At 44.6% G+C, this 25,193-nt stretch overlaps 2 protein-coding genes across 2 annotated transcripts; both read right to left on the bottom strand.

Moving 5' to 3' along the window:
* Positions 1 to 349: 349 nt before the first annotated feature.
* On the bottom strand, positions 350 to 1,076 carry LOC137165457 (transcription factor HES-5-like). The gene is made up of 3 exons (XM_067566739.1): positions 1,023 to 1,076; positions 718 to 883; positions 350 to 594 (listed from the first exon to the last, which is right to left on the bottom strand). The coding sequence occupies exons 1-3, from the start codon at positions 1,074 to 1,076 to the stop codon at positions 350 to 352; spliced, it is 465 nt and encodes a 154-aa protein (XP_067422840.1).
* Positions 1,077 to 13,126: 12,050 nt separating this feature from the next.
* Positions 13,127 to 15,021, bottom strand: LOC137165456 (transcription factor HES-5-like). The gene is made up of 3 exons (XM_067566738.1): positions 14,922 to 15,021; positions 14,337 to 14,517; positions 13,127 to 14,098 (listed from the first exon to the last, which is right to left on the bottom strand). The coding sequence occupies exons 1-3, from the start codon at positions 14,985 to 14,987 to the stop codon at positions 13,830 to 13,832; spliced, it is 516 nt and encodes a 171-aa protein (XP_067422839.1). The 5' UTR covers positions 14,988 to 15,021; the 3' UTR covers positions 13,127 to 13,829.
* Between the last annotated feature and the right edge of the window lie 10,172 nt (positions 15,022 to 25,193).

Below are 25,193 nucleotides of genomic sequence, written 5' to 3'. Positions count from 1 at the left end.
CTTTTGAAAATTTTAGCCTAAACTTCCTAGAAGTTACTTCTTTCTAAACAAACACACTCAAAAACCTCAGCAAGGTTAAAAAACATTAACGTTCCCTTTTGAAAAACTACTCAGTCATCCTACCATGAGGATTACTTTGCACATTCTTTTAGAATAGCTTTCTCTCCACCTGGTGGGAGCATTTAGATCCTTCTGGGAGAAGGCAACTGACATCCAAGCATAAATATGCTCTGTAAAAGGAAAGCATTCTTCCTTACTCATTAGAGGAGTGAGGGGACTTGTACAGCAAGTTGCGGTCTCCTCTGGAATACGAGTGAATGTCCAGAAACAATACAAAAGTCCTTCTGATCTACCAGGGCCTCCAAAGTCTGCTGGTGGGCTTCAGTGCTGCTTGTTTTGCAGACGTTTGGTGGGCTGCAGCCAGAGAATTTGAGTTCTTGACTGTAACTTGAGGCTTCTGGAAGTGACACAGCAGTTTCATTTGGGTTTCTGTGTTCGCAGAATGGAGAGACAAGAACTGCAGAGCCTCTTTGAGGCACCAGGAATACCCTTCACTGTAGTCCTGCTGCAAGCTTGTAGAAGAGGAAGCAAAAGCTGGGAAGAGAGAAAAGATGGAGATGGGTTTTTAGATAGGGACGGGATGTGTAGGCTGGAGTTTGGACCAGGGATAAATGCAGCACAGGGGAGTTATTCAAAAGCAAAGGGGAAGGCACTTACTTTGGCTGTATTTCAGGTAGCTGACAGTCATCTCCAGGATGTCGGCTTTCTCCAGCTTGGAGTTGGGCTGGTGTCTCTGGAACTCCTTCTCCAGAAGGAGTTTCAGCTGCTCAATGCTGCTATTAATCCGGTCCCGGCGCAGCTTCTCTACAATTGGCTTCCTCAGCTGTAACACAAGAGGGGAGAGAAAGTTAGTGACCATGTTTCCCTTTCCCATCCATTTCCCATCTTCTCTGTGTACAAGGCTCAGCCTGTATCAGTCACTGGCCCTTCAGTGCATATTGCAATATGCGGTGGATACTTACTTTGTTTTTCTCTTTGGATGTTAGGATTTCCAGTGAGATAGTGTTCGGTGCCATTATCCCAAACGTTCAGGTGCAGGTTTCACTTCAAATCTTGCTGGTTAGCCAGTGCAGAAAGGAGCTGGAGAGCTCTTCTATTTATATCCGTAAGCTGCATACAAATGTATGGGTCCTAAGCTTCTTTGAGTTTCCCACACTCACTAGCCAATCCATGCATTTACTAGGACAATAGAGAAAGCATCTATTACAGCATGGTAAATTGACTGTGAATTGCCTGGGGATAATACTCTGCTCCCAAAGGAGCAGGTGGACTGGGGAGCGTGTTACACAATAGGGACTGGTCTTGGAGGGACAGGGTAAGAACGTGGGAAAGCGTTCGCCGTCATTATAATCAAACTTGTGCCTGATGTTGGGAACATCAACATCTCAATGTGCTGCCTTTTCCCAGGCTGCAATGAAATTAAGCCCAGAAGACAGCTCCCAGGAAGGGAAAATGTCCTCAACTTTCTTGTGCCCAGAAGAGAAGATGTCAAAAAAAAAAAGTGCAAAATTAGAGAGACAAAACCTTTTCATTGACATTAAACCGTGCTTAGATGAATACAGTGCTTGCCAATTTTCAGGCAACTGTGATCAAAATCAAAAGGGAAAACATATGTTTTGGGGGAGGGGGTCTGTTTAAGGAAGATACAGTTCAAAATGCTTTTCTCCCCATCTTTTATATACATTTTGTTTCCTCTGTCACTTTTTAAAAGTCTTAAATGGATCTTTCTTTTTGCTTTTTTCTGCGCAATCTCAATTCCTTCTCTGATGGTATGGCAAATCTGTATAATAATAATAATAATAATAGTTGCTTTGCCCTTCCCTGGCATCTTCCATTTGCTATCTCAGAGCATTAGACAAACAATAATAAATTAAGCCTCACAACACTCTGCTGTGCTGCAGCCCCCATGTGCAATAGGGGAGTATCCTCTTTAACAAATGGGGAAACTGAGGCACCAAGGAACTCATGCCCTCACCCACACTGTGCCTCGATTATCCTATCTGTAAAATGACTATAATACTGCAAGATTTCCTGGCTCTTAATCCAATCTCTCTCTGTCTGTCTCACACAAACACAGAGTTTTCCAATGTGTTTGACTGTTTTATACCCCGTATGCATTAAATGTAGTTGGCACATTCAAATCTGCCACAGGGAAGCATGAGAACACACAGGGATGGGTAATCATCTGACCGTGGGAATATTTTCTAAAGAAATAAGTAATATTTGTTTTGTTTTTTCATCTGACCTGATGCCAGAAATCCTGGATCCTGTTCTGGAGATGCTGAGTCAATGGTTAAACTGGTTCAGAGCAATATTTTTCTGGTCAGTTCTTCTTCTCTTACCACAGGCTCTGCACTCATGACTACTTTGAATATTAGTAAAACATGTAGATCCAGATTCACATTTCTTTCTTAATTTGTATAACCAATGTCATCATAACCATCACTGTTTAATTGTTAAAGCATTGCTTACCAGCCTTCAAGTATGTAAAAGGACATAAAAGGTTGTTATAAAAAGGAGGGTGATAAATTGTTCATCTTATCCAATGAGACCAGTACAAGAAGCAAGGGGTTTAAACTGCAGCAAGGGAGGTTTAGGTTAGACATTAGGAAAAACTTCCTAACTGTCAAGGTAGCAAAAAGCACTGGAACAAATTGCCTAGGGAGATTTTGGAATCTCCATCATTGGAGGTTTTTAAGAACAGGTTAGACAAACACCTGTCAGGGGTGGTCCAGATTATACCTGTATTTAGTCTTGCCTCAGTGCAGGGGACTGGGGTTAGATGACCTATCGAGGTCCCTTCTAGTCCTACATTGCTATGATTCCCTATCAGCTACACACATAGGTCCAGGGGCTGGACAGCAATTGAACAGTATAATCTTAAAGAACAATAAGAAGTAGTGTGATGGAAGAAACCACCCCCAAAGTCACACAACAGATGTACAGGAAATAAGGGGGGTGGTAATGGAAAAGAACCACTCGTGGTCATAATAAAAACACTTTTTTGTGGGGGGAAAGGTTTAAGGTGCAACTGAAAGTGGAGTGGGGGGGGGTTAGGGTTACGATGTCAGAAAGTTTGACTCTCTAGGGTCTACCATGCCAGAGGCACAGTCACATGCTGACCTGAGCCATGATCTAGGATTTAGCAAGCAGGTAGTGTCAGAGCAAGTATGTGAGATCCTGTATTGAGAGAGGACCTGATTCTGCTTTCTGTCGTATGTGGTCAGACTGCCATGTTTGCTTGGAGCTGCCTTGATTCAGGGGGGTTTGGCGTGGGCACAGTTGTCCTCTCAGCTGCTATACATTCCAGAATTGGAAGCTGGAGCCTGACAGAGTAACTCAGAGCCAGGAATAGTAACACCAAGCGTTTATATAATGCTCTTCAACAGTAGATCTCACAATATCACTATCCCCATTTTACAGGTGGGGAAACTGAGGCACAGAGGGGCAAGTGACTTTGCCTTCCTCTGTGGTGTGGGGCACTGGTCACTTGCTTTTTTTGCACTATAGGAAGGGGTGGATTCTCTGTAACTTGTAGTCCTTAAATCAAGATTTGAGGATTTCAGTAACTCAGGCAGAGGTGATGGACCTACTACAGGGTGGGCGAGGTTCTGTGGCCTGAGAAATAGGGGGTGGGTCAGATGATCATGATGGTATCTTCTGACCTTAAAGTCTGAGTCTAAGATCACTCAGCAGGTCAGTGGTTAAGACAGGAATAGAAGACAGATCTCCTGAGTTCCAGTCCTGTGCTCTATCCCCTAAGCTAGGCTTCCTCCTATAGGACTCAGCTCTGCGGCTCACAGGTTAAGGACCTGATTTTCTATGTGCCTCAGTTTCCCCACGGTGCAAAGACACTAATGAAAGCCTCATCTAATTCTTTTTGTCAGCCTTTTAAAATACAGAGAAAAAATAAATAAATCTTTTCCTCTGTGCTTACTGTGTGACCTTGGGCGAGTCATGCTCCTATGCCTCAGTTTCCCCATGTGAAAAATGGGGCTAATAATGCTACCACCTGTAGCTGCATATAAATAATAACACACACAGTGTTGCTCAAAGGCTGAATCCATTAAAGTTCAATATCCTGCAACGTTTATTTTGCTGCTCATTACATTTCATCATAAAGTTATCTAACTGTTTTTACGACTCAATGGGTGTAGTATTTAACTCCATGTTTTCCTGTGCCAATGGGTTCCATTGGTCAGCCACCCCCTGGCATGTTATATTTAAATAGTTTATTCATTATTAATTACTGATTTTCAAAAGCACCTAAGTGACTCGGCAACAAAGTCCGCCTCTAGGTGACTTTGTACATTTTGAATTGTTATATTATTATTTTATTTTACAGTAGCCAATACGGGACCACACTCGCTTTGATTGCCATCGTAGTTCACAGTGAAAATATAAAGCAAAGCTCTGTGTACAGAACCAGCTAGTGTGCCAGCTGAACTGGAGAGTAGGTGGCTGAGAGGGGATGTGTTTTCAGCAGCAGAAGGGCACTGTGGGGTGGGAGGTTTCCTTCAGCCAGGGAAGCTTTGATCCAATTTTCAGTTCTGGAAATATGAAATGAGAGGCTTTCAATAATGCCATCCTGCCCCCCCTCCCCGCCCCCCAGCACAATGCCCGGGAACCCAAAGGGCTGAACTAGCCTCCATCGATTAAAGCATTAGCCCTTTCTCCGAGTGCTGGCCAGATGGTGTAGTAGGCATTAGCTTTCTGCTCAGGACCCGCAGAGGCACACTTCTATTGTTGACAGTTTAACACTGTGAATGGGGCAATGTGTGGGAAACTCTCAAAATTCCGGCCTCACACCATCCGAGGTGAATGGTGAACCAGGCAGGCTGCCTTGCTTTGCATGCACAAAATAACAACCCTCTGGGGTTACAAACTCCAGCTTCTCTCGCTCTGTCACCAGTTGGAAAAGACCAGAGATCAAGCACCAAGGCCCCCTTTCCCACCTCCCCCACACACCTATTCGCAAATCAAAGAAAGGCGCCGTTCCTTTTGCATTTGCTTTGCTTGTATTATGCAGGTCTAAATACTTTCTGACGAGTGGATATTTGTGAATTAGTATTTCCTCACATGGTAATCGCAGATTAATAAAATCCCTAATGTAAAGTTGCCCCATGAGTTGATTCCTTATGGAAATGAATGCAATATACATTACATACGAAGATGTACACTGACTATATTGTCATATAATCATTATTATCACCTTTAGCTCTCATGGAATTCAGAGCACCAAGGTGATTAGAATAGGATGCAGCAATATACGTTAGCTGGAGTCATACTCTACTCCCAAATATTCACAAATACATTTGAGCACCAGCAAAGCATTGTTGTGCATCAACATATATTATGTATATAGTCTATTCTCGAGGTCAAATTCTTTCCTGTGGTATTGCCATCACTGAAGTTACCCTAGGGATAAATTTGTCCATCTCTATATGCCGCATATATAAATGTCCATTGTCTCATTTTATTTAATGCTGCAAGACGTTTTAGGAGTCAATTTGAATGAAAACACATGGTCTATTGGGACATCTAAGATGTTTGCCCTTTCAGAAGAAAATAATTTGTACTGGCAACAGCCTGTTTATCTTTAATAGAAGGTTAGTAACTAAAATGTTTGTCTTGTTTCCATTCGGCAAACAATTTTGTGTTTGGTTTTGATTTTAAAGTGAAGCTGAAAAGTTCATTTTCTATAGCAGCTTATCCTGTTAAAACATGCTTGTGCTCCAAGATCACCCCCTGTTGGAGGGGTTGTGGCTTTTGATTAGCAGGAACTTCAGGGGAAGCCGAGAACATTGTTTTGTGTGAGACTCACAAAAACCATGGTTATACGTTTTTTCCCACTTGTTAATGGAATGATAGATTTTGAAAGAAATAAACCACAACATGCACAAAAACATTGGAATCTAGGGCCTGGTCTGCACTGCTGGCGAAATTCGGTGGCAGTCGATGGGAGTTACGCAGGCTACACAGAGTAGCTTGCGTAACTCCCGTCGAGTTCATAACTTCCCTTTAGCGCACCGTCTCCACTGTGCTGCACTGACGGGAAATGCGTACCTGTCGACACAGCGCTACCTTTTTTGGGGAGGTGGTTTTATTAAATCGACTTCTGGATCGATTGAGCGGGTCTTCACTTCCACTCAATCAATCCGGATAAATCGATTTGACAGTGGTGAATTTGCCGCCATCAGTATAGACATACTCTAGATAGTGCTAATCAGATCATTCAGATTTTTTCAGGTCTGCTAACTGCAATGGTCTAAATAATTACCCTCTTCTTTGTATGCAGTGTTGTTGTAGCTGTGTTGGTCTCAAGATATTAGAGAGACATGGTGGGTGACGTAATATATTTATTGGACCAGTTTTTGAGCTTACACAGAGCTCTTCTTTAGCTTTGGGAAATGTAATCAGTGTCACAGCTAAATACAAGGTGGAACAGATTGTTTAGCATAAGTAGTTAACATACATTTCAAGGGACCAAATTGAGATGCAATGGCCTGTTAAAACCTCACCAGTCACAGGGGGAAAAGGAGGCAGAGGGAAAAACGTCGGGGGCAGGGGTTAGTGAGTTATGGATTGTTGTAATAAGCCATAAATCCAGTGTCTTTTTTCAGTCCATGATTTTTAGGGTCTAGCAAATTTAGCAAAGGAATTTAAGCTCCCAAGCTCATCTTTTGAAAGTGTTGTGTAGGTTTCCTTTGAGGATGACAACTGAAGTCAGAAATAGCGTGACCACTTTGTGGAAAGTGTTCACCCACAGGTGATATGGCGTTTTTGCCTTTTTATCTTTTGTCTGTGTGAGTTCATTTGAGAGTGATTGTCTGGTTTCGCCCACATAGTTTTTATTGGGGCACTTAGTGCACCTTCTTCATTGTAATATTTCTTGTAATATTTCATTGCTGTGAACTGTGGACCAGATCTTGAGAGATGGATTGAAACTCGGTGCTTAAGCCATTGCACCTGTCACGTTCATTTTTTCAGTGGCCTTGTTCAGTAATAAATCATGTTACCAATCAAGAGCTGCACCATGAATATAGGACAGCTTCAAAACTATGATCAGAATCACCCAGGAGAATACAGGGGCTGCTCTATCTAGTTACACTCATTGTTTTGTACTGCTAACTAAGAAGTGGCATCAGAAATCAGTGATGTCACTGAAGTCACAAGGCCTGAGTCTCCTGTATGCTGAGACTAGGTCACCCCATGCTGGCAGTGGTTTTACCACAATTACACCCATCTTAGTGTAAATGAGAATTAGGCTCACAATATTTTATCAGTCGTAATGCTCAAATGCATACAGGGTGGTGGTGGTTGTTTTTTAACTCCCATCTCCCTCTGGGTGACTATCTCCTTTCTCAGCACTCTCCCACCCTTGGGGAGCGTGGCGTTTGCTATGCTGATCCCACAGCCCAGGGATACTCTTCTGACAAAGACCCTATTAACCTCAGAGTGTGGGCCTGAGTTTCACAGAGTTTCCCACACTTTCTTCCCTATTTAAGACATTCAAGGGGGTCACAAAAGAAGCGTGCCTCACAACAGCCTCCATGAGTGACGCTGTTTGACTCCACATTGTGATTACCAGCAATTCCTGTCCCAATAGACCATCTGGAGAGCTATTTTCCCAAGGGGCACATTGATCCATCAGTATTATCCAAGCCCTTTTAAAACTTGGGAACGTTATGCTCTTTGACACTAAATAGGTGGCTTGAGGAGCGATTGTCAGTTAGATTTTAAGATATCTAAGGGACAGAAAAAAATCATAATTGTTCCTTTAAAACACACGCGCACACACACACATGCAATATCGATACCTTTCATGAGACCGGGTGACATGAAGTCAGGAAGTGACATGAAATGAAAAGGATAAATGGTTATGTGGAAGAGAAAGTGATGAGTTACAGAGTTATGTGAATGTAGTGCTGGATGCACAGCCCTGGAGAATGAACTTCTCCTTTTATCCACAGAGCAGTTACAACCCTGGCAGTGGAAATGCAGGCAATTCTCTTCCTGATTTATACCAGTCTGAGTGGAAGGAGATGCCTGCCTCATGGGCTTCATTCTGATCTCACACCAGCTTTCCACAGGTGTACTTTTTCTGACTTGTTCCTGATTTGCACCAGTGCAAGCGAGGTCAGACTCAGACCCGGGGGTCCCTAAATTCTCGTTGTTTTCAGAGTTTTTCTTTTTTCTGTATTTCTGTCTGACTTCATCAATTTAAACTCAGTCATGTGTGAGGTTACTTCGTGTGATTTTAGCAAGGATCTGTGGCACACTTTACTCCAAGTAGATGTATGTTAGCTGTATAAGATAGTTATGCACATAATAGCTGTTTACTCTAAGTAAATGTATAATAGCTAAGAGGAATTTAAGTGATTGTATGGAGTACAATCTGGGTAGAAGGTGGCATGGGGTTATATCAAATTACATTACGATTTGAGTCTTATCTAACTAGAAGGAATGTACGTCCCCAGTTTTCATTTGTAATCTTCATTCATTCGAGTTGGTTGATTAGTAACTCCCCCACATATATTAATAAACAGCTTGAATCTGATTGGCAAATATTTAGGGGCAGGGGTCAGCCTACTTGTCATACATGTGACTTCCAGTAGTTATAAAAATGTTTACAAAATTGGAGAAACATGGTATCCATTAGTCACCATTTTCATGTTTAAAAAGTTTCATTCAGCCAGTCTGGGAGCGGAAAATATGCCATATGAACAATCAAATACTACAAACAGTGAATAACCATAGTGAACAATTTGCAATTAGCTAACTCAACAATGATGGTTTCTAACTCTTATATAGCACTTTTTTTATCTGTAGACTTAGAGCGGGTAAGTATAGTTATTTTCATTGTGCATGACAGGGGCTCCGAGGCATTACTGCAATCAAAATAATTAATAACAGTTTTACAGATGGGGAAACTGAGGTACAGTGAGTGAATTTCCCATTCTCATGCAGCAGTGGATGAGCCAGGAACAGAACGCAGTCCTGGATCAGTGCTTTAGCTACTGGGTCACTTCAGTTTGAAGAATCTTCAATTTGAGTTATTTGGTGAATACTTATGAATAATGAATCTAGGCACGGAAATCATGATCAGCCATGAATGAATCACAAAATCAGAAAAAAAAGGTTAAATATATTGAATTACTGCAACCAGCTCCTGTGTTCGTAGTAAAAGAATAATGTGAAAGGTCCTTATAACCACACTGAAGAAAAAGATTCTTCTATTGGCTGGTTGGCTTTTTTTGGTCCTTTCCATAAATGTAACATAGAAACTTATTGCAGACTCCCTGCCAAAGCGAGGTGGTGACTAGCCAGTCAGTGTTGTTCTTGGCAGTAAGCAGGATTGACTCTGGCAGGTGCTTAGCTGGGATACTATCTGAGATCAGGTGTGCTTGATCAGCCCTGTGTTTTTAAAGACAAATGACTTCAGTAGCAATTCATTTTTCATATAGATCTCTTTCATGGACTCACAGGGGAGATGGAATATTTGGCCAGGGGTGGGTCATCTGATCATCCATTCTCAATGCAAGATGATTTCCTACCATACACCCTCATAGATGTACCACGGTACAGGAACCAACAGTAATTTTTAAAAATAATATTGTAAACTAGCGTTTTTGACAATTATGTGCAGATTTAATTTCCTTGGGAAGCTTAGTCAGGGAAAGTAAAACGTCAACATTGCCTGCTGAGCTTGCTAGCGAGTGGAATTTCTCTGGGGGAGTGGCACGTCTTACATGTGAGGGAATCTTACTGTAGATAAGGGATGGAGTTTGAAAGTTACTGTAGCTATTTAGCTATGCCACAGGGTGGCTGGCTCTTTAAGAGGAGATGGGCTTCATTGCTGAGAGAAAGAAAGAGAAGAGGACCTAGAGAGAAGAGGGCTTTCTCTGCAGGAGAAAAGGAAGAGTGCAGGAAGGAAATCCTGGTAGTTGCTGCTCAGTAAAAGAGTAGGAAGATAGACCAGACCCTCAGGAGAAGAGGACTGAGTCCATCTTGAAGCTGGGATGTAGATACTCTGGGGTTTTGTGTTTGTTGGTTTGGTGGGTATACACCAGAAGGGGTGGCCTTCTGTTAAATGACTTAGCCAGACCAGGCTGCAGGGTTTTTGAGATGCCCTAAGAAGAGGAAACTGAGACAAGATTGCTCTAGAGACACCCTAGGCCGTGAGGGGGCACTCAGTGGGTGATGATGTGGGACACTGGTGCAGTCCCAGCAGGATTTGTTCTGTGAATCCTCTTTAGTTAGAGCAGAGGATGGATGAGAGCAGGGAAGCCTTATCCAGTGGTTAAAAGTTCACCCTCCCTAATGGGTATGGGGGGGCGGGGTCAGCAGTAACTGCAGGGGTTCCTGCAATCTGGGAAGTTTTCCTGGGGAATTTAGAGGCAGCAGGAGGCACTGTTGTCTCTGCAAAGGCAGCTGGCAGTCTTGGAGGAGCAGCAGGAGCAGCACCTACTGAGGACGCTGCAAAAGAAAACATTAGCCCCAGGTCTGGAGGCGGTATGCTATGCCTGTGGTCAACTGGGCTTGTCCCTATGTCACCATTGCTGAGGCTGACTTTGGGAGGTGAGGTGGGCAAGTGCTGTTATCCTGATTTCACAGATGGGGACTGAGACATAGAGACTGACCGACTTGCCCTCAGGAAGTTTGTGTCAAATCAGAATCGAACCCAGAATCGAACCCAGGTCTCTCAAATCCCAGGCTAGTGCCTATGACCATGGTGGACAAGGCTGCTTCTGCTTAGGCACAGGAGTACTTTCTAAAGCATGGCTAAAGCTCATCTTTCACTTCTCTAACCTGTCATCTCGAACATAGACACGGAGCAGCGTGGGGATTCTCTAACCACCCCTCACCCCCAAACGAAACACTCCACGACGCACACACTTCCACCCCATCCAGCACTTCAGGGGAGGGGATGAGCGAGAAAACAGGTGGCAGAGGTTAGCTATGCCCTTTAATGCACAGCTGTAGGAGCTATGGTGATGAGGTGGTATAGGAACCTCTATAGACGAGTACAGAATAGAATGCTTCCTTTGTGCTTCTTTGCCAGCTCCCAGGAAATGAAATCTGCACACCTTCTCTTCTAAAGCAAAGCACCTGTCAATTTCAATCCTCTCCTTGCTCTGAAGAATAGACCTGGCTGGGGCATCGCCTGGATAGGGTGGCTACTGCACTCTCATCCATGGTTCACAAGCAGCCTAGCACTCTGGATTTGTTTAGTTGGGGTCACCCAGTTGGTGTGGTGGTGTTTTCAGGCTTTTGTAAACCTTCATTTCGGAAGGCATGTGGGATTTGTTTTCTATATTGGGATGGCGGGAGGGATCAAGGGGAACACATTGTCACTGTCATATTTTTATATCCCAACTAATAGGATTTGGGTTAAATATTTAAAGCTTGCTGGAGTGTGGCAGCATTTCCTTGAAACAAACAAGTCCAAGTTAAAAGTGTATGTATAATATACAATAACATCTAGCACAGTGGTTCTCAACCAGGGGTATGTGTACTTCTGAGGATACCCAGAGGGCTTCCCGGGACTACATCAATTCATCTAGATATTTGCTTAATTTTACAACAGGCTACATAAAAAGCACTAGCGAAGTCAGTACAAACTAAAATTTCATACAGACGATGGCTTGTTTATACTGCTGTATATACTGTACATTGAAATGTAAGTATAATATTTATATTCTAATCAATTTATTTTATAATTATATGGTAAAAATGAGAAAGTAAGTGCTTTTTCAGTAATAATGTGCTGTGACACTTTTGTATGTTTGTCTGATTTTATAAGCCAGTAGTTTTTAAGTGAGGTGAAACTTGGGTAAACAAGACACATCAGACTCCTGGAAGGGATACAGTAGTCTGGAAAGGTTGAGAACCGTTGAGCATTCATATAGCAATTGACATTTATATCTCTCAAAGTGCTTTGCAAAGAGTGGGGTAGCATTATCATCCCAGGTCTACAGTTAGGGAAACTGAGGCACAAAGGTGCAGTCACGCAGCAAATCAGTGGCAGAGCAGAGAGTAGTACCAATATCTCTTGATTCCCAGCACTGTGCTTGATCTTACTGGACTAATAATGTTGAATTTCTGAACCTTACTTGGAGTCCTTAAAGATGAGAGTGAAATGCTTTTAGAAAACAAGAAAAAATAATTTGGATAAGGAAAAGGAAATTCTTACCAGACTGTATAGACTTGCAATTTACAATTTAAAGCAGAAGCTTTTTGTTACCTGTGAGGACCTGAGGTCTGCTAATCAGGTTTCTGAAAACAGGAGTTGCAAACATCAAAACACCAAGTGAACCCCTGAATTTTCTCCTATTAAAGGAAACAGGAATTTTGCCACTGACTTCAATGGGAAGATCAGAGTCCTGCAGGGTAGGAAGCATAGGACTCTGAACTCAGAGCTTAGCTGATAAATTAAGGGGGTTGGTGAGGGAGGGCAGTTACATTTTTCATGGTGTTCTTTCACTTTTGAAGTCTATGCATGGTTTGTTAAGGAATCGTACACATCTGTCTCTAGCATTCCAGTTCATCTTTAATACAAATTAGGCCTTTGTGACTTTTATTTTTGGTAGTTCTTTTGTTTATCTTTGTAGGCCAAATCCTGCTTCTCTTCCAGCTGAAATCTGTGTAGCTGCTTGCATGAGTCTACACACTGGAGTAAGGGTGTGCAGCATTTACAAACCGCAACATCCTCACATAGCCTCATTCTGCATATAGACTAAAAAAAGTGTGGGGGGAATCTATGGTAAACTGAAAGCAGCAACATTAGTAAAACAGTGCTGAAAGAGCAGCCCTAAGCAACCTGGCTTGATTTTACAAAAATGGTTTTGCTCAATCTCCCAGGACCCCTTGTCACCCTCCCCTCACACACTTCAACTGCTGATGTGCACCACACATTGTCCAATAAACTTCTGTGGTTTAATGACTTCAAACTAAAGATCAGTGAATAAAAAAAAATGTTTATTGACATTTACAGTGAAGGAATCAAAGTCACTTTCAACATCACATATGATAAACAAGGGGCAACTTTATAAAAGCACGTTAACTCACCAGCACATTCAGTGAATGACTGCAGAGTACACATTTCCCACCTCCCATCTGCATTATTTAAGATGCACAGCAGGTACTTCCTTTACAAAAGGCATCAATTATCCCTCAACTGAGAGTAACACATGCTGGACAGTAAGAGAATTTCTCCTACGATAATTCATTATCATAATAACTTTGCCCAGGAGATCATACTAAAATAGTATAAGAACTTCAGAAGCATCAATATTTCTGAATCAAATCTTTCACTCAAAAGGTAAAGGCTAGACTCTCTTTATGATACAAATTACATCCTCAAATACCCTTTTATCCAAAGGTCAATACCTAATATAGGGCCAAAGCAGCTCCCGAATCAATGCCCATGGAAATCCCACTGACTTCAAAGGGTGTTGGAGAGAGGACATTGTTGAGGTAAACTCTGATGGAAGTCAGTGGGAGATTGGCTCTGTAAAGTGCCAGAGGTCTTCACCCTCCCTTCAGCTAGGAGCCACCCATATGGGCAGCATGTTTGCTGCAAGATACAAACCCCATCCTTCACTATGAAGGGAAACTACTGCAGAGACCATTTCTCCTGACAAACAATAAACCCCCCTCCTGGAAATCAGTTTCCTACTTTAAAGAGGAACCATTAAATCAAAGATCCCTTTGGTTTTGAAGCACACACACGCACACACACGCACACACAATGTCCACAGACAAGTCTACCATGGTCTCCAGATGGCAGCAACAGCCACAGGGATATTCTTCTGGGCAGGGTGCTTGTTGGGTAGCAGGCATGGCAATGGGGGCGGGCATTGCCCGGGGGGTAAGCACAGGTTATCTGGAATCATCTGAGCTTTGCAGAAATGCTTGATCAGCTGGGCCTGAGCTTCCTTCTTAGGCTCACAGTAGGAGAGGAAAAGCAGAGCCTCCTTCAGGCACTGCAGGTAACCAGTGTTAAAATCCTGTTCTGGGCTCTTTGGACTGAATGCTGGAAAAGAAATGGGAGAAAATGGACATGTTAATGGTCTGTCCAAACTCCGAACCGTGTACATACATCCGAAGGACTCAACACGAGGGGCCACATCCCACAGATCCTGGCTTATGTGGATTGTCCTCATGCAGATGGTCCCATTGACTCCTCCAGGAGTAAGGTTGACTCATGTGAGCAAGTATTTGGAGGAGTGGGCCCTCGGGGAAGTGAGTGATAAAGCATGCTGCATACTCACCATGCGCCAGCAGCTGGCTCTGCTGTTTCAGGTAGCTGACGGCCACTTCCAGGATGTCGGCTTTCTCCAGCTTGGAGTTGGGCTGGTGTCTCTGGAACTCCTTCTCCAGCAGGAGTTTCAGCTGCTCGATGCTGCTGTTAATCCGGTCCCGGCGCATTTTCTCCACCACCGGTTTCCTCAGCTGCATGAGAGAAAGGCCAGGTTGTTAGGGAGACAGTGGGATCCAATTTATTTACATAATCTCCATTGATTCCCACCCGTGTATGTTCAGACAAATTCCTACTTGGAAGGAATTCTATGGTAGGGAAGTGTCTACCTGTCCATCTGTCTTCCTCTTTTACCTCAATATGTTCATCCTCCATCTTTATGCCAGTCTTTGTTCTCATTCTTTACATCTTTTTTTCCCTCTATCTGTCACTAATCTATTTATCCTTCTTTTCATGCATCTATTCTCTCTCTCTCCCATGTTCCTGTATAAAACTGGTTAGGTAAACACCCAGCTGGCTCTGAAGTTTCAGATGCATTGGAGTCGCACTGAATATAACCTAACACATGCTTGCCAGCCCTGTCCAGTGTTCTACTTACTTTATTCTTCTCTTTGGGCAGCAGTTGCTCCTCCACCTGGACCATGAAGCTGTTGCTGGGAGCCATTCTTATCCTTGTCAGTTGCGGTCACCAATCTGTGGCTCAGGAGCTCCTGTGCTGAGCGCAAGGCTATTCAACAGCCTCTATTTATACCCCACAATGGCCAAGCAGATACGTGAGTCTCAGGCTTGTTGATGTTTCCCACACTCGTTCAGCCAATCCGGGCACACGGTCGAACAACAGAGGAGGCATCTATTAGTGCATGGTACATTGACTTTAAATGCCCCGGAGAGAATAACCTTCTGCCCAAACCAACCGGTGGAGTGTGCAGTGTGGCACGGTGGGGCTACACGAGGATCTGGGAAAGCAGTGACCCCCCAGCTGGTTGTGTGGGATCAATTGCATTCCAGAGTCACAACATGTGCCTGTCACCTTCATCCTGGGGATGGAGGCACACGTTTCGTGGAAGGTGGGGAAAAAGAGGGGGGCGGTGCCTTAAGGGTTAAAATAAACGACTCCGTATTCAGTGCCCGTTCCAGGAAAAGCAGAGAGCTGAACACCAAGCCTGATTATTACAGAGTTTACCAGCTGAAGGTCTTGTTTATCGAGTACTTGGGGTTTCCCCAGTACGGGCTGAATGGCAAAGCAAAATACTATTTATTGTCAGTGCAACATGACAGGCTTATTAGCAAAGGTCTTACATGCTGGGGAGATTCCAAGTGATGCCTGCTGGATGGATAGGTAGGGTGTGAATGGGGATGGATAGGTAGACGTAAAGTATGCCCTCATTTTCTACCTTTCTTGTCGATACTACACTTGTCACCACAGCGTGGCAACGAGTGACACCCAGACAATTCTACTGCCCTTGTGCAGGCTGTGGATCCAGCAGCAGGCAGAACTTGACCCATTATTAGGCCATCTTGTAGCTCTTTTTTCTCACACTCCTCTTTTTGGTCTCAAGAAGGTGTTTTCAGGGGCTCGAAAATAGAGACAGGCTCGAGTCAACAGCACCAGATCTGTTCCAACAGGCCTGGACGCTAGGCATGTTCAGATCCAGGTTAGGATTGGAATTTGGCAGCTCTGACCTATCTCTAGATCATCACACAGAGGGAAGCTCAGAAGGATCAGAGCTTTGGTTTAGCTTGGGTAAATCATTAAAAAAATTCAGAAGCTTCTCAGCCCATGTCTGACCCTCTTCTTGTAAATCTTGTGAGATCAGGCTTGTTTCTAAGGTTTCCAAGGCATCCAGCTTTCAGCCAGTCTAGCAATATCACTCTTCTTCACTGTAGAATGGGAACTCAGGGAGGCTCTGTGGTCCAGAGGGTTAGGTTCCAGACTAGGATCCAGGAGACTCTGCCACTGACTCACTGTGTGACCTTTGGCAAGTCACTTCACCTCTGTTTCCTGATCTGGAATAATAGAGCTTAGCTATGCTTGTAAAGGGCATGGAGACAAATGGATGAGGAGTGATTCTCATTTTTTTTTGTGTGGCTGAAAGCAGCAAGAGCAGAGGCACCTAGGAATTTTTTTAAATGAAAATTTAAGCAAACATTTTTGAACCTCAGAACTCTCTGTAGGTTTAGTTCACATTTGGGGAAAACGTTCAGGTCAGTTCTGATTTTTATCCAATTGGATAAATTTAATACCGGGGTGCAATCTTAAAGGCAGCAGTGAAAATAGCATAGAGCCAGAACCTCAGCTGATGGAAACTGGGAGAGCTCCGTTGACATAGGATAGAGGGGCATATATGGCGCTAGATTAAAGAGGGTTGCATATGGCACTATGGAAGGGTTATCCATGGAGCTGATCTGAATAGAGAGACGCTGATTTACACCAGTGGAGGATCTGGTCCATACTGTTTTAAGGATAGAAGTCCTAGTTTCTCTGCAAACAATGTGCATGGAACATGGAGACAAGGCTGATGAGCAGAGAAACAGAACTGTGTCTAGTTGCGGGAACTCAGCAATGGTTAAAGAAAACCAGGGTCTATATCCTGTGTGGAAAGCCCTGCAGTAAAGCCTGAGTTTAATAGGCATTTGTCAGGAAGGGAAGTCAGGGAAATAGCACGCTTCATGGTTTTCATTGTATAGGCCTGAATGGGCTTAGTTCTTTGTTAGGGACAGATGATGTCCTCAGAGGCTTTTATTCCCTGTGTTCTGGGAAAGCCAGGAGATAGGTCATCTCATGGACATTTTGAACCAGCCAAAGGATTAAAACTTTAGATAAGATGCAGCCCCAATGACTGTTCACCAGCACCGCATCTAAGAAGATGCTGCCCTTTTCCTTGCACCATTTTACCACTCCGTCTCCAAAAGGCCGTGTCCCTTGTCATCTTTCCCATAGCACTGGAGTGATGGCAAGGGACCTTGAAGCCAGGGTCTGACGGGTAGTCGTTGTACCAAGCTGCTTAAAGAGACTCTTCAGTGTCAAAGAGCATCTTTTTCCCAACTTCTGAGAGGCAGCCCTGACCTTTATTGCTGTATTATAACTGCTAGCCAGATGGTCTTTTGGGAGTTGGATTTTTTCCCTTGAATTCATTCAGGCTCAGGCACCGTCACTAATGTTGCAAGTAGTCGCAAGGCACACGCCTATTGTCCAAACAAGAAATGTTATCAATAGGGGAAAAGTGTGGGAAACTCGGGGAAATTCAAACCCACACAGCTTGGTGCTAATAACTCTTTTGTAGAGCCTGCGCTTCTGTCAATGCACCGGGAATTCATGTGGCTTTTCTCTTGGCGTCACTAAAGAGTGCATGGATGGCCATGCGGATTGGAGTTTCTCAGAGATCCTTGTTTACCAAGGGCAGGGGCAATGTGGGGGGCAAGGTGCAGAGTTACGCCAGTCTCTGCGGGTTCACGCACAGGGCTGGGATTCAGAAAATCTAGGCTTTGCCACTGACTCCCGTGTGACCTTGGACTAGTCCATGGATGCCTTTCTGCCTTGGTTTACCCTTCCATGGAATGGGGATAGTGGCACTGACTTTCCTCAGAGGGGTCCTTCTACGACTGACAGCGATGGGGGTGTGTGTGGGTGGTCTACCTGCAAGTCGCAGCATTGAGCCTATCTATACAATGCCTCCAACATGCCTTTCCCGCTTCTAGGGGAAAGGCACCAGGGGAGGGTGCAGGGGAGACAAGCTGAAGATAGGACTCAAAGGAGGACGACAGTGTGAACAGTCAGTAGGGAAAGAACTTCCCTGGAGGAAGAAAATGCCATGAGTGGCTTCTTCCTCCTACCCATGAAGGTTACAGCTGTCAAATTCTCTTCTTGCCCCATAGGGGCATCTGGCAAAGACCTCTTCTACCCTAATACATGTACCACTCTCACCTTGGTACTGCAGTTGGATGGGTGGTAAAGCCTTGCAGAACCTGCTTGGACTGCAGTCCTGAAAGGACATTTACATGTACTTCAGGCCAGCCCCGTATTAGCATCATTGTAGCAAACCCACTTGACTGGCAAATCTTCTAAGCTTCCTAAATTTTTAGAATGACAGGTTCCAATCCCAGCTCTTCATCTTCTTGAGTAGATAAATTGAGTTCTGCTCTGCGTGAGGGTCTCTCGGATGACACCTGGAAAAAAAAATCCTTCCTGATTACTGTGTACGGCCATTAGCGATCCTTTGGCACTTTCTATATGAGTAGTGGTTTAAACTGGCGGTGTTGGACCAAATCTACTCTGCCTCAGTGTGCTGATGGCCTCCACTCGAGAGATTATGTTACTTTAGTGGTCCTATACAATGTATGGTGTATCGTTTCTGAAGTGCTTTGGGGTGAAAGATGCTCTATAAGACCTGATCCTGTGATCCTTAGGTAAAACTCCTCATTTTCAGCCAGATTCTGCCACTTTCATTCATGTTGAATAGCACTTCATCCCACAAACCGACCAATTGCGCCATGCAGCATACGTGTGCAGCATACGTGTGCAGAATCTGCCCCTTTCAGAGGAAAAGGCATGATGATCAGGCCCATCACGTGTAAGTAATTGTTACCGTGCCATTATCTGGACAACACCTCCTCTCATGTTCCCCATGCAGGAGGCAAGTACAGGCTTTTGAATGCTGACCAAAAAAAATTAGGACCTTTGTAATGCAACTATAAACTACTCTCCCTGTATGTTTAACCTTCAGTTTCTTTCCGGATCCAGCAGTCTTAAACACTGTCATTTGAAGGTGCTGAAGAGAAGGCAAGCAGGTTTTGGTCACTGGACGACACAAACCGTATGAGCCAACCTAATCTGCATTTCCAAGGTAGTTAGAGGTAAAATCAATTTCCCCAGCTGCTTAAGTGAGTAACCCTGGAATATTCATGGGCCAATGACATATTCTCCTTACAGCAACTATTAAAAATTAAGCAATTATTATTTTTTTGCCTAGTGGAAATTCCCACAAGTCACCTCTCAGTATATTCAAGGGTGCACGAGAGGGATTTATTATTTCCTGGTATATTGACTCTGAAAGGCCCAGGGATTACAGCTGCTTTGCACATGAATAGATGGAGTGTGTTGTACAAAAGGCCGGGTCTGCAGGATAATGTGTTTGGATGTGGGAAAGCACTGACTCTCCAGGAGAGCAGGCTGGTGCCTGATGGCAGGAATCAGTTACATCTCAAAGGAGCACATTGCCCCAGGAGCAGGGGTTTATCAAAACAGCCACATTACGTGTTTATTCCCCACTCTCGCCTTTCCCTTCCAAAGCAGAGAGATCTATTTTCAAACCTCTTCCCTTGCATTTTTAAAGGGGCTTCAGTGAAAGGTGCCAGACTGAAGTCCTTTAGTGAGTCACAGAAACATGGGTACCCGCAGGGCAAACTTCTCTCCCACCCCCAAACTGGCAAAGGTGAAAGAGCCATGCATGGATTAGTTTTGCAAGGATTATGCCCAGACAAGGCCATCCTGGCATATTCTGTGCAGGGCACTTACTCTTCTGCGTGGGCTGCTGGTGGCCCTTAGCTCTGCCCTGCCACACAGCTGCCAGGCAGTGGCATGGGTAGTGGTGGTTTAAGTGAAGTGGCTCCCTGTCCAGTATGAAGCAGAACTGACACCCAGATGCTCATTCCCCACTGGCCACTGAACAGCCCTGGAATGGTAAAGCTTGGTGACATGGCTGACCCGGGCTGGATTCAAACAGGCAAACAAGGGTTAAAGATAGGAAGCAAGTGGATCAGGCCTGCTCCAGCTAGCTCAGCGTCCTCCTGGTCCAAGAGTGTCTGCTAGTGTCCTTTTCTCACTTTCTGCATACACACTTACAACCAATCAATCCCCTAAACCCTGCATTTGCAATCAGTGCCAGGGAAATTCTTCTGCCTACACAGCTTAGCTTCTGAGCTGCCTTGTCATGTGGCCCATGACCTTGGGCGGTTGCTTCCAGCTATCTCTACATAAAGAGACATTCAATTGTTCCTTCCATATGGCATGAAAGAAAGGTGCTTAGCACACCTATCAGCTTTAATGAGGCTTGTGATTGTCTAGCGATCAAAGACTCATTGGATGGCAGCGATTAACACCTTCCAGCACAACAATAAAACAACAACACCACACACACACACTTGCTGGTTACAGACCTGGCTGCACAGCTGAAATATTGGTTTGTGTAGGTTAATCTGGATGTTTTATTGAATTAATGGCACCAGCTATGAATCCTTACCTGGCCGATTTCATTGCTACAACAATCCTTAGAATGAACTTTTCAACCCATCTACTTATAGCAGGGCCTGGGTATCTCAGGGGATAGATAACTGGCTGTGGAGCCTTTCACCCTGAACTCTGGCCACACAGAGAGAATAGATGATGTTGAGGCAAACCCTATGAGGGACAGAGAATATGCTGGGCACCTCCTGCTTGGGGTGGAGTTGATGGGGGCGGGGCTGTTTAGCAGGTGCTCAGCATCTCTTAGGATCTGGCTGTATTGCCAGCTCCAGATTTTCAAAATACCTTGAGTCAGGTGCCCAGTAATCATGAGATTGGCTTAAAAGTCATCTGAGCTATTTTGGATTTTAAATAATTATTTTGGCATTCTTTTTATTTGCTTTTTGGTTTCTGAGCTTTTGGGCTGCATGTGGATCACACTTCTAAGTTTTTCTCTGAAATCATGAGGGCCGGCTGGGTGTCCAGGTGACAGGAGTGAAAGGGGTTAATGGAGGCCTGATGGGCCAATTAACTCGGTAAACGGGACACCGAGGGGAAAGCCCTAATTAAAGGAACAGCCTCACCTGTGCAGTGTAGAAGGAGTGGCCTGTATAAAGCCAGGTAGCTGATTACAGACAGAAGCTACAGGGAAGTAGGCTGTACAGTCATTGTCTGAGTGGAAGGAGGTTATGGGCTGGTATACCCAAAAAGGGGTGGGGGACTAGATAGATAGGAAGAAGCCCAGGAAAACACCAGGAAGGGGTAGGATGGTACAGAGTTCTTGGCTGCTTGTTATAGGGCCAGTGGCATTGGAACAATTTGTATAGTGGGGATGCTGAAAGCCCTGTATATGATGGAAACCACTTCAAGCTAGGGGTGCCACTGCACCCCTCAGCACCTGTAGTTCCAGCACCCCTGCCCTGGGCTGGAACCCTGTATAGAGGGTGGGCCTGGGTCCTCCTACCAGCCACTGGGGAATGGAAAGGGTGTTGGAGATGCCAGCAGGTCTGGAAAAACTGTGAATTCCTTGGAAGGGGGGAACCTTAGTGACCTGGCTGGTGGGCCAAGCCATGAAGTGGAGACCTCAGATGTGGAGTGAGCAGGGCTGCAGAGTGAGATAGGGTGGGGGAAGACACCATTAGAGAGACAGCACAAGCTTGGTAGAGAGAATTCCCAGAATGGCCAGCAGGAGGTGCTGCTAGTGATGGTTGCACACCGTGATGTATTAGAAACTTTCCTTCTTTAAGTGAGAGAGGGAACTGATGTTCTCAGATATTCCCATATGTGATATGATAGAGGTCTATAAAATCCTGACTGGTGTGGAGAAAGTGAATAAGGAAATGTTATTTACTCCTTCACATAATACAAGAACGAGGGGTCACCCAATGAAATTAATAGGCAGCAGGTTTAAAACAAACAAAAGGAAGGACTTCTTCGCACAACACACTGTCAGCCTCTGGAACTCGTTGCCATGGGATGCTGTGAAGGCCAAAAGTATAACTGGATTCAAAAAAGACTTAAGTTCATGGAGGATAGGTCCATCAATGGCTATTAGCCAAGATAGTCAGGGACCCCCCCATTCTCTGAGTGTCCCTAACCCTCAGACTGTCAGATGCTGGGACTGGGTCACTTGTTGATTGCCATGTTCTGTTCATTCCCTCTGAAGCACTTGGCATTGACCACTGTCAGAAGACAGGATCCTGGACTAGATGGACCATTGGTCTGACCCAATATGGCTGTTCTTATGAGAGATTATTACAGAGTAGGGGGCTTGGTGTCAAGAGAGAGATTAGTGGAGCCTTAGGGGCCAGAAAGTCCTGCCCTGTCACCCCAGCTCGGACGCTAACTCTATTTGTGGTCTTGAGCTAGTCACTCTAACTAAAATTTTCAAAAATGTCCACTGATTTCTGGGTGCCTAATTAAAGACACCTTCGGGCCGCGTTTCCAAGTACCCAGTTACAATGAAAATGGGGGGCTTTGCATTTCTGCAAAACAGGTGTGTGAAACTGAGCACCCAACACCACTGGCTGCATTTGTATCTTTGGGGCTGATCCTCCCTGCAAAATGTAGCTACTAACAATTTCCCCGTCTCACAAGGCAATTCTGAGACTTCATTAGCTGCTATTTGTAAAGTACTTTGGGAATAATACATAGTGCTTTGCATTTTCAGTCATGTGAGCCCTCACCATATCATTAGAATCAGGAGTTCAGAATACCGCATGTAGGCTCATGACAACGCCCAAAAGTTTAAAAGGATGTGAGATTGTTGTTAAATCATCAACCGCACCCCCCAACCAGGCCAGATGTTAAGGCCTAAAGAACTGAAGTGGCACAAGGAATTACTTTCCCAAGTTCCCCCCAGCTCAGGCTGACAGCTCTTGATCAATGTTTTTCTCCACAGTAAGTGCTATGCAGATGGCCTACCCAGAACAGGGCTTCTATGAAGTACAAAGGGAAGTCAAACACCATTTCTAATTCAGCTTGTAGCATGGCACACTTTCTTTATCCTCCGCCTGAATGCAGTGAATAGAGAAGCAGTGTGGGAAACTCAGAGGAACTCCAAACTCACACAGTCTGAGGGCCTGTAACGCACTCCTGTCCTCGGTCCCACATCTGCCTGTAGCAGACACACGGAGAGAGACTGACAGAAAGAAAAACTGGATTATAAAAAACTGCAAAGAGGGTGGTTGGGGGGAAATGCACTGAAAAAAAATGACGTTACGTAGCTGGAGAGAAATTGCCAGAAATGCAAACAGGGAGCTGTGGTTGATATTTAAACTTATCACGCCCAAGCAGCAGCACAGGGAACGACTAGGGGAAAAGGGCAGACCTAGGGTTTGATCCAACACCCATTCAAGCCCATAGAAACAGTCCCATTGAGTTCAGTATAGCTGGGCTGGGCCTGTGTTAGGTGCCGAGTGCTTTGTCTGCTCAAGAATATGCAGTATGGGATCCTGGGCTTTGCAAATGGCTTCCTCAGTGCAGCTCTGCATATCGGCTCTTAATGGAGAGAGAAAGAGCTGGGGCCCCAGCAACAACAACAGTCCAGGTGTCTGACTCCTTTCATGCAAAGATCTCAAAGCCCTTTGCAAATATTAATGAACCTAGCCTCTTTGAAGTGCTAGTCTCCTTGTTTTACAAGATGGAGAAACTGAGGCACAGAGGAGTGGAATGATGTGCTTAAGGCCGCACAGTCAATGAATGACAGAGCCCAGCAGTCTGAATGGCCAGTCAGTTGCTCTAACCATTAGTGATACTGCTTCCCAGCTCTGTCACGATGGCTGCTGTCAGCAGAGAGCTGTCTGAGCAAATGTCACTGCCCTCTGCAGATCAGCGGGCTGGCACTAGTCAATGTTGGGGTACCTGCCAACTGGTTTTGTCCCCTAATCAGGCGGCTCATTGAGTCTTTACCCACTGAACTCAAAAACCACAAAGTTCTCAAAACTTAGCCAAGGCCGAGTCATCTTTCATGTGGAAGCCATCCATGCAAAACCACAGACTGAGCCCCGGTGCACCCATGACTGGCCCAAAGTTTGTAACAAAACAATTGACAGACGTGGGTGGAGTCTGAGTTTACAGTGGCGGGCGATGCCTGATTTGAGCAGTTTTGCACTGGAGATTTTGCAGCTCTCTGATCCACAGGGCTGGAGAGGAAGGATGGCTGTGTGGGCAAAGGGAGACCTCTGGACTATTGCCACATCTCCCATGCTTCCTGTATGAACTTTAGAAAGTCACTGAGGGCCTAATGGTTTGGGTTTTTTTTCAAAGTAGATGCCCACTTGTATGTCTGCTTTCCATTTATGCGTATTGTTTGTAACAGGCCAAATACAGATTTGCATGTGCAAGCACCTAATTAGCCACCTACATGTGCAAATCATGATTTGGACACACACACACTACATGGTAAGTACACACAAAAAAGTAGGCCCAGATCTTAATGAATATCAGGCTCCTTAGCCTATTGGGTCCTCAGTTACCCTGGGAAACAGGGAAATGAATGTTTCCCAACTCATTTGTTCATAAATGCTTGAAAAGGGCTCTGAGCTGCTTGGATAGAAAGGCCAGATTCTAATCACAGTTATGCTGGTGAAAATCTGGGATAATTCCACTGAAGATGATGGAGTGACTCTGGATTTACATTGGTGTAGCTGAGAATAGAATATGGCCCTGGAAGTGCCAAAGATATAGGTCAAATCCATGACTTCTCAAGCTTTACTCAGGCTGAAATTCCCATTGGCTTCAGTGAGGGTTTCACCTGAGAAAGGGTGTCAGGATTTGGTCCAAGAGAAGATTTCCCTGAATAAGCTCTCTGGGGTTCAGTGCTACCTTTGCCAAGATCTTGCCGCCTTTCCCATCTCTCACACAGAGTCTTTGCCTCTCCTTTTCTCCTAAGCCCCCTAGCATGGTAAGTGGCTTATTAACATAAGGCTGTGGAAGTTTGTGTACCTCCAAGTTTCCCACACCATTTCTTAACTCCATTCATTCCACACACAAAGGAAGTGTGGCTGGCTACAAACCACATTAGCAATGGTGCTTGACTTTGCATTGTATTCAGTGGGAACCCCTGCTCCCAAAAGGTAGCAGTTATCAGAAAGGAAGCAGTCGGAGCAGTGATGATCTCTGAAGACTTAGGAAAGCAGCAGCTCCTTT

The sequence above is a fragment of the Emydura macquarii genome, unplaced genomic scaffold, assembly GCF_026122565.2.
Source record: "Emydura macquarii macquarii isolate MOO-44397 ecotype Brisbane River unplaced genomic scaffold, CSIRO-AGI_Emac_v2 contig_2768, whole genome shotgun sequence".
Taxonomy (NCBI): domain Eukaryota; kingdom Metazoa; phylum Chordata; order Testudines; family Chelidae; genus Emydura; species Emydura macquarii.
This window is presented reverse-complemented; position numbering and strand designations above follow the sequence as displayed.

Excerpts from the sequence above, each read along its gene's own strand:
- LOC137165457 (XM_067566739.1), bottom strand. The coding sequence starts at position 1,076 with ATGGCACCGAACACTATCTCACTGGAAATCCTAACATCCAAAGAGAAA. Across the intron at positions 884-1,022 it reads CATCCAAAGAGAAAAACAAA|CTGAGGAAGCCAATTGTAGA; the intron begins GTAAGTATCCAC and ends CTTGTGTTACAG. Across the intron at positions 595-717 it reads CTACCTGAAATACAGCCAAA|CTTTTGCTTCCTCTTCTACA; the intron begins GTAAGTGCCTTC and ends CTCTCTTCCCAG.
- LOC137165456 (XM_067566738.1), bottom strand. The coding sequence starts at position 14,987 with ATGGCTCCCAGCAACAGCTTCATGGTCCAGGTGGAGGAGCAACTGCTG. Across the intron at positions 14,518-14,921 it reads TGCCCAAAGAGAAGAATAAA|CTGAGGAAACCGGTGGTGGA; the intron begins GTAAGTAGAACA and ends TCTCTCATGCAG. Across the intron at positions 14,099-14,336 it reads GAGCCAGCTGCTGGCGCATG|CATTCAGTCCAAAGAGCCCA; the intron begins GTGAGTATGCAG and ends TTTCTTTTCCAG.